The following is a 9,185-nucleotide window of genomic DNA, read 5'->3' on the forward strand; positions in this document are numbered from 1 at the left end:
ATTTTTTCAATTTTTTTAAAAATGATTATTTTACTTTAGTAAAAAAAAGGTAAAAATAGTAGTGTTTGACCATAAGAATTATTTTATTTTATTGAAAATTGTTTTTGGAAAATTTTACTTTTTTCACTTCTATTTTCCTCACAATATTTCAAAAACAACTTCATTTTATATTCATGACCAAATACACCATCAATTTTAGCTCCAACTTCAACTCTAACTTTCAAAAATTATTATTTTCATGACTAAACAAGAAAAGGGAGAATAGTAAAAGTTTCACATTTACCTTTTTTTGACAGTGAGGTAAAAGAACAAGATCACGTGAAAATTCTTGAAAGCAACCAAAGAAGCTTTGATCATGTCCAAAAGTCTCTAAAGGAGAGTCTGACTTAAACTTATTTTTTTTTTTTTTTTTTTTTTTTTTTACCTTAAAAGGCTTTTCTTTTGTGGATAGTTTAAGGTTACTAAAATGGGAAAAATGATTTTTCCTCTTTTAGAATTATTAAGGAAACTCTTGGATTCCCCACGCGTCGGTCAATTATACGGAGACGGCGCTATTTAAAATAGTACCACTTCCCTACTTTAAAATATTTTGGACAACAATAAAGTATACAAATTGAAATTAAAAAAAAAAAAAAAAGTGGGGGTTAAAAAACGCACACACACACACACATTGCAAGTTGTTCCCAAAAACTAAAAGCTTATAAAAGGCTCCTTCCTGATTCTGATGTTACCCACACTCTCTTTACAAGACTTTTATTTGATTTTTTTCATTAATTTCAAAAGCTCTCAACAACCCAAGTAAGCTTTCTTTCCCTTTCCTCTTTTAAGTAATATTAATTAGTCTAAAGATCTAATACATACTGTAGTTGATCTCTTCATTCATTCATTATGGATCTTATTCATTTTGTTTCTGATCTTTAATTAGTAAAAACCCTAGAATAAGCAACAAGATGGGAAGGGGAAAGATAGTAATCCGAAGGATCGATAACTCAACGAGCAGGCAAGTTACTTTCTCCAAAAGAAGAAATGGTTTGATGAAGAAAGCTAAGGAGCTTGCCATTCTTTGCGATGCTGAAGTTGGGTTGATTATTTTCTCCAGTACTGGCAAGCTCTATGAGTTTTCTAACACCAGGTATTAATAAAATGTTAGTACAACTTTTTTCTTAATAAATCTCTTTTTTTTTTCCTTGTTGGAGAGTATAGTTTATAGATGATTTATTGGAAAGTATTAGGCAATAATGTGTTTCTGTTATAATTTTGACTTTGCTTGAACATCCATTTCGTTCTAAGAAATGGTAATTTGATGAATATTGCTAATAATCAGATATTTTATCTGCAGTATTATTTTTTTTAGATACACTACTAAAAGAAAAGCAAAAATATGTGACTATTGCGTGAGAATATTTAGTATATACAGTATGGATCGACTCTTGGACTGTTTCATTGCATCGAACACTTAAAATTACAATAAAATGAAGATTTGATCACGTTTATTTTGTTTTTAATTTATTAATTAACAGCTTCTGATTAAGATATAAATCTTGAACTAATATGTTCTACAGAAAGAATACTAGAATTTATATAATCATTTCCTGAAATAAGAAATACACATACTGGATCTCTTAGAGACATGATCTTATGTGATAAATTAATTAAGTTGCTAGTTATATAAGCATGAACACTAGGTGTGCATACTGATAAATATAATTGCTTCTAGGATATATTACAGTGTAATTAACCAAGTTGGATGGTGTTACAAAGAATCCATTATTCTTTCTTCTTCCTTATGTTTTTGTTTATGCTAATTGTTGAAAAGCAAAATAAACAAGCTCTAGTAGGGGTTCTTCCTAATGATCATCAGATAATCCTATATATTACTAAACAAGATCTTCCCCCACCACCCCACCTAGTTATTCATTTTAGTAGAGGCAGATCTAGACAGGAGTTTGACAGAATTCAATAGTTTTGATCTAAAATATTGCCCTTGTAAATATGTTGAGAAATGGACCGGATATTGTACATATTTAACTACAGAGTTTATAAATTTCGAATTCTAAATCCGTATTTTAAGTTTTAATATTTCCTAAACCACGAATGGTCCCTTTTAGAAAGGCATACATAGTAGGTTGGACACATACAGGTGGTTCGTGGGTCATGATTATATTCTCCGAACTAAAATAGTAATGTTGGGGCAAAAATGAATGCATATCATATTATTGTACCAAGCATTATATGTTTGTTATGCATAAATTTCTGTAGTTTTATATATGTATCATATGGAACGCGGCAGGTCGGACATTGCTATCATTATGTGAAAATTATCAAGATTCTGATGATCAGAATAGTGATCATTGAAATGATGTATTAATGGCACTTGATTTCATTGACAAGACACAATATTTGTACCTTATCTTATAACAATAACAAACGAGCAATAAGTTTGCTTAAGCATCGAAATTAAGGATATCATGGTGCTAGTTGGATAACTAGTGTATATGATAACAAGTTAAAGTATGATTGAACTTTCACCTTGGGGCTTGGGTGGAGAGTGATCTCTTTGGCTATTGATACAAAGAAGTGTATTACTCATTTTACTAAGAATCTGATCGAGTTTATTGCTTTTGCGTGGTACAGGTAGAGAGACTAAATAGAAAAGAAATTAATGTTGAAGCAATCATTAGTATTGATAATGTCTTGAAAAGTGTATTTATATAAGTAGAATTAAGTTGATGACATCTAGCTATACTATTATATCAACTACTGATAGAAGATTATAGTAGTTTGTAAGGGGATGTTGGAGCAACGGTAAAATTGCCAGTAATACTTTTTTCATAAGGTAAAAGTATATATTGTCTACATCACATCTTTTTCTTTGAATCCTATATGAACGGAAGATGCTTTGTGCATTAGACTATCGATTTACTATAGTGTAGTTAGTGATTGTGAAAAAAAGCTTGACAAAATACAAGAGGAAGTGTTCTACAATTACTTGAAACAAAATATCTGGAGAAAAGTCAAAGTTGATTATTATAGAGAATATAAAGCGAAAGTAAATATAACTTATTTTATCTATATGTTAAATTTTTCAAAGATGAATTTTTCCAAATAATGTTATCACTTTTTGTTTTGTTATTGAACTTTTAACATAGGCCTCCATACATGAGAATGCCAAAAGTTTCCCTCTTAATTTGCTTTGAAGAATTGTTTCCACATGCATGGAGTTCTAAATCTCCATCATCTTTTTACATCTAGAATATCATTGATTTCAGTAATGCTTCTAATCCTAATATCCCATTCTTCTTTGGAGAAACATATATAGGTTTTTCCCAAGAACTCCAGCGGAAATTCTTCTTATCCACATAAATTCTCTAGAAAAAATTTGCAAAATATTTTTCTAATTGATTAAGGGTCTCTATTGGTGGATTCTAACATACAGGATATATACAAATAGGCATTCATGTTTGATTAGGACCATTTTTCTGAGAGCATTTGCATTGCCATCTACTTAATTTAAACACCTTGTTAACCATGCTATCAAAGTATATATACAATCTCTTCTCTTCCTATATAATGACAATCCAGATAGATAAATGTACTTTATTTTGCCCATGAAACAAGTGACTCTTCATTCTGTTGAAAAGGGAGCAGCAACATTTGGATTACTAAAGAAAAAGCTCTTTAATTTTATATTCACCTTTTATCCAAAAACTCTCTCATACTTACTAATTATTCTAATGCCTAACAAGGTCTCATATATTTGTCATTCCCACCAATAAATATTATTCTATCATCTGCATATGTTAAATGATTAACTTGGGAACCTCCTCGACTTATGGTGAAAAGTGTGAAATCATGGCTGCATGGCATTAGTGAGAAAATTAAGCATCCTGAATAACACATCTGCTCCTAAAATAAAGAGGGAAGGAAAGAGGGGGTCCTCTTATTTCAAACCCTAGCTTCATAATAATAAAAACAGTACATATATATAGCTCAAATATTTAATTATTCAGGAAATATAAGAGGATGTACCTTTTCCTTTTGTTTTTCTTTTTTGCGAATTTATAGCATTAGACAAAGTATTTAGCAGTCGTTTGTTAAAAAATAAAAATTCTTAATAGAGATAGTGCAAGCAAGAGGGACTAAACTTTAGCTTGCTAATCTTAATTATGAGCTAATGAACCTCTACAAATTAACAAACACGAAAAAAATTGAAGTTAGAGATCACAACGAAGTATTAATTCTATGATCATGGAATGTTTATAATACGTACACTTTTTAATGATATTACAAATACTTTCTATTCTTATGTTCTTCGCTTTTGCATCTTCTCCGTACAATCTTCAAGTATGATGTTTTGCTTTATATTCTTCCAACTTTCAGTTTCCATATTAATTTTTTCAGTTCTGATTGTGTAAGAGATTTTATCTGCTCAAAAGACAATTATATATAACCATAATAAGTCAAGTTATTTTAACAACCTAAACAAAATAAAATCTGGAATTTGTTATAAAATGTTAAATTACAATGATATCGTAAAAAATATTTATAATGATACCATTTTTTCGTTTCCATATGACTAGCAGCGAAACCATATAATAGCGAAGAACGGTTACTTAAGCACCCTTTTAAAACAAAAAATTAAAACCGTACTATATATAAAAATCATGATATGTTTGTTGTCATAGACTTATTTGCAGTCGTTTCTGCTCTGATTGACACTTCTTTTGAGCTGAGTGTTTCTACAGTCTCTACTCCTCGATAGGTAGGGGTAAAGTCTGTCTAAATTATATTCTACCCTCTTCAAACCTCTATATTAATTACGTTGTATATATGTTATTGTAGTGTATATACATATTAAATCTTGAAAACATTTCTGACTTTGAGAGTGCATGTGGCAGCATGAGATCAGTTATTGAACGATACAACAAAACGAAGGACGAACATCAACAGTTGCACAATCCACTGACAGAACTCAAGGTAATATTCAATCGGCAACTTTTTCCAGCTATAAATTATCACTTCATATATTCATTACGGAGTACTACTTACATGTAAATGTTACTGAAAAATAGGCTTTGATGGTTTTAATAACATTGTATAAAACATCAAATAAAGGCTTTGATATAGTGTAATCACCATTCTTAAGAAAGTTATGCCTCCATTATGCAAAATTCGTTCAGGATATACAAAGTCAAAACAACATACAAATTCTGCCAGGCTTGAATTTCCAACATAATTTATTGTGAATTTTTCAGGATTTTTTTTTTTTTTTGGGGGGGGGGGGGGGGGGGGGGGGAATTTAGAAAAAGATGATGATAATTTCCTAGTTGATGATTTCATTTTGGAGTAATAATAATAGATATTTATAATAGGGATCTTTACACAAATAACTGACAGAATTTGCTGTTTACTTTTTCTAAGCTGGTATACATGGATTATACAATAGATGTATTTCCATTTGTATTCTACCAGTGATGAACAGCCGATAAAATTACCTTCTTTTATTTTTGCAATCAGTGACTATCACTGATAGTCTGTTCATATATATGTTAAGAAGCATTACTGTGTACGTGAACTTCTATTATATATTCCTAATTACATGATCTTGCTTTGGTATCCTTTCAGTATTTATCTACAATTAGTTTCTTAATTGTGTTAAATGTACTTCAAGGAGTTTGTTAAATAGTTTATGTCAGTTTCAGCAATAGTTCAGCTGAAATAGGATCAGCATGCTATCAATTATGAATAAACTTCGAGACATGACTGAATTCAAATAAAAAAGACCTTGGTGAACACATTAGAAATCAGTAAGGTTGGAAAGCACAAATAGTAGATGGTACATTATTAGTAAACTCTCTAATTTGGCCATCATATTCCAATACTTGCACGATTAAGAGGAACGAACTATTTTTTAATGGAATTATGCCATAGAAATGTGGCAAGAGGACTAGAATATGTGTTACATTGTAAAGACTACTGTTCTTCCACTCAAGTGAACATCTTTGCAAGATGCACCAGTGTTGCTGCTAAAGCATGTTACAGTTATAGGTTTTCACTAATTGGGGCTCTTTTATCAGATAGTTGTTCAATATTTAAGGGAAAACTACATTTCCTTGGCTACATTTAGTGTTAGGATAACATAAGTTGTTAGGAGGAGCTTTTGAATAAATTAGCATTGAGAACTACAACAGTATATAACTGCAACTTATATTTTTGTTAAGCAAGTAAATTAGTCAAAACAACAACAATAGAAGCAAAATAAAACTCCATAAAAGTTATGAGACATAATAGGACATTTTTAGATATCAGCCAAGTAAATGTTGTGCCCTTAAATCAGGACTACTGAAAAAAGAGCTCTGTTTTGTAAACCTATACATACATGTATATTAGCAGCGACAATTCTCTGGTAAAACACTTGATCTTTCATATAATTCCATCAAAAAGTAGTTCGTTTGTCTTAGCCGGAAACAGTATTTTTGGAATATGAAGTAATGAATCTCCTTGTATATATTGATCTGGTAAAACTTCGGAACTTTTTAGCCTTAAAAGTTCCAATAGCTGCTTCATCGAGAAATTTTTTAGCCTTAAAATTCTTCTGAAGCATCCAAGATGTCTGCTTGGGGATGATTATATTGGTATTCAAAGTCATGAACAACAACTTGGTGGTAGTATGTTGATAAAATTCATACTGACAACAAGTACCATACTATTTTAACCATTTTACGGCCATAGTTCCAATATGTAAGATCATTTCTTCAGCTCAACAAGGTAAGTGAAACTGATGGTTTCTTAAATGTAATGATCAGAATAGCATTTCCTTGTGATTCAGAAGTATAGAGGCCAAGTTCTCTCTGAAAGTCCGTGTATAGTACATATGTTGAAATTTTACATCCACATAGCCTGAGTATATTTTGCACTGTACTTGCTTAGTTGTGGCAGAGAGAGGCAGAGATCTTGCGGCAACAATTACAGGACCTGCAAGAAAATCATCGGTAATGTTAACTACTCTTGGCAAGATTTACACGCTTTTACTTCACAATAGTGGCACATTACTGCATCAAAATGGCTAATCGTACATCAAGATTCAAGAGAACTCCCTATTATTGTTGGTTTGTTGAACAAAAATACGTAACATATAGTAAAGACAAACCGAAAAAGAATCTGACACATACGTTACTAAATTTTCATGAATTTATCGACTCATGGAATTGGATGTAAATGCATCGTTTTGACAAATTACATTGTATCTGGAAGTCTTAAACTAGTACCTTTACTGACTGGTATTATTCAATAGGCAATTTTTCTCACCATCTGATAGAACAGGCAATTAATGGGAGAGGAGCTACGTGGCTTGGGTGTAAAAGAACTAACAAATTTGGAGAATAAACTGGAAATGAGCTTAAGGGGCATCCGTACTAAAAAGGTCAGCAATCAACCTGATACTGTCGACTAATTTGAAAAATACTTGAATCTAAACATTTTCGGACTTTATAGGAGCAAATATTAAAGGATGAAATTCAGGAGCTAACTCGAAAGGTACATGCAAAAGTGTAGCAGCTTTCATCATGTGATCAGATTAGTTCAAAAAATTGAATCTTGAGTACATTTCTATTGAATGTATACAGGGGAGCATGATACATCAAGAAAATTTGGAACTCTACAAGAAGGTAAATCTCATTCAACAAGAAAATGCAGAATTGTATGAGAAGGTAGCACTTGATTTTAGCTAAGAGTTCCCTTGCATAATTGCAAAGTCAAAGCTAATAGTGCAAAAATATAACCATATTCTTTCAGGCTTATGGTACAAGGGATGCTACTGCAATTAATGGAACCACCAACTATCCATATCGCTTCACGGTGAGCAGAGAAGTTCATGCCCCCATCCATCTGCAGCTAAGCCAGCCCGACCCACAGAACTTTGAAACGCCAGCAAGAGTATCTAATTAGAGGTAAATCTCTCCCCGTCCATTAAATATGATCATCAAACTTCTGTAAACTATTATTTGCGTGTTATTACCAGTAAAATCGCGCTGATACATCAGTGTAGATAACTTAAATCCTTGAATTGATGATAAAAAGTAGTATCTTAGCATGGTTACAACACATTTGAGTCTCTCAAAAGAACTCCTGATTGACTAGCTAGTTGAACATCATAGGAAATATTTTTTACCTTTTTACAGGTAAAAGTCAATGGTGGCAGAAAAATCAATGAATTAACAACCTCAACTGCAGAGCGGCAGAAGAGGAAAGACAAAGAAGGATGGTGTATTATCTAAATTCATAATTAATGGTAGCATACATTGTCTGTGCTGCCAATTGTGTAATTCAAACAGTTGATAATGCACGTAAAGAGAGCACAGGCATCAATTAGTACTCCAATGTATATTAAAGAGATAAGCATTCAGTACCGCTGACCTATGGCCAAAGTTGCTACGACACACTCTAATTTTATGGGTCCTGTTACCTCTGAACTCAATTTTAGCATATTTTTGTCACCCTTTTGTGCTGATGTGCCAACTTGCGTGAAGTTTAACACCTGAGGCGCGTGAAGGACTGTCATCTGTCATGTCAGCTAAAAAGATTGATAAAAATATGCTAAAATTTAGTTCGGAGATAATAGGACCCCCGTTGGAATGTATTGTAGTAAATTTAATCATAGTTATAACGTACTAAATGCTTATCTCTAAATTAGAAGGTTACTTGTTGATCGAATGTGTTTTTGAGCCGAGACTTTGGACTTGACAACTTATGAGAGCTTATTGTATCACATTACATCACTTTTGCAAAGTTCTGCGTATGTAACTGGATATCGTGTACATTGTGACAACACTTATGTAGGTTAATCAATTTTATTTGTTGTGATCATAAACGCTAGCTACTACAAGCTGAATTTCTTATTCTCACCATGCAACTAGGAAGAAAAAGATATAGAAACACACTTAATTATAAAAACAACTTGCGCCTTCAAGAATTTTTTGTTGAATTGAGTTCAGTGTAGAAAGTTAAAGCAAGGGTTCAAATGGCCCTTAATATATTGTAACTGATTATTTTTTTTAATATATTAGGTGCAAAAGAGATTTGACTAGAAAGTATTCTTGTTGAAACGATAATCTTCAATTCGTCAACAATTGTGAGAGAAAGGTCAAAAAGGATGGAGAGTGATCAAATCCTACATCTAATTCTTT

The 9,185-nt window shown here is 31.8% G+C and overlaps 1 protein-coding gene across 2 annotated transcripts; it reads left to right on the top strand.

Moving 5' to 3' along the window:
- Positions 1 to 665: 665 nt before the first annotated feature.
- On the top strand, positions 666 to 8,803 carry LOC107861358 (MADS-box transcription factor 23). 2 transcript variants are annotated; one of them, XM_016706699.2, is made up of 9 exons: positions 666 to 798; positions 926 to 1,132; positions 4,899 to 4,977; positions 6,931 to 6,992; positions 7,324 to 7,423; positions 7,495 to 7,536; positions 7,626 to 7,709; positions 7,795 to 7,949; positions 8,181 to 8,803. In XM_016706699.2, the coding sequence occupies exons 1-8, from the start codon at positions 725 to 727 to the stop codon at positions 7,945 to 7,947; spliced, it is 801 nt and encodes a 266-aa protein (XP_016562185.2). In that variant the 5' UTR covers positions 666 to 724; the 3' UTR covers positions 7,948 to 7,949; positions 8,181 to 8,803. The 2 variants fall into 2 exon arrangements, with proteins under 2 accessions (XP_016562185.2, XP_016562186.2); XM_016706700.2 differs by having other exon boundaries at positions 7,626 to 7,667.
- The last annotated feature ends 382 nt before the right edge of the window (positions 8,804 to 9,185 follow it).

Source organism: Capsicum annuum, chromosome 2 (genome assembly GCF_002878395.1).
Source record: "Capsicum annuum cultivar UCD-10X-F1 chromosome 2, UCD10Xv1.1, whole genome shotgun sequence".
Classification (NCBI taxonomy): Eukaryota; Viridiplantae; Streptophyta; class Magnoliopsida; order Solanales; family Solanaceae; genus Capsicum; species Capsicum annuum.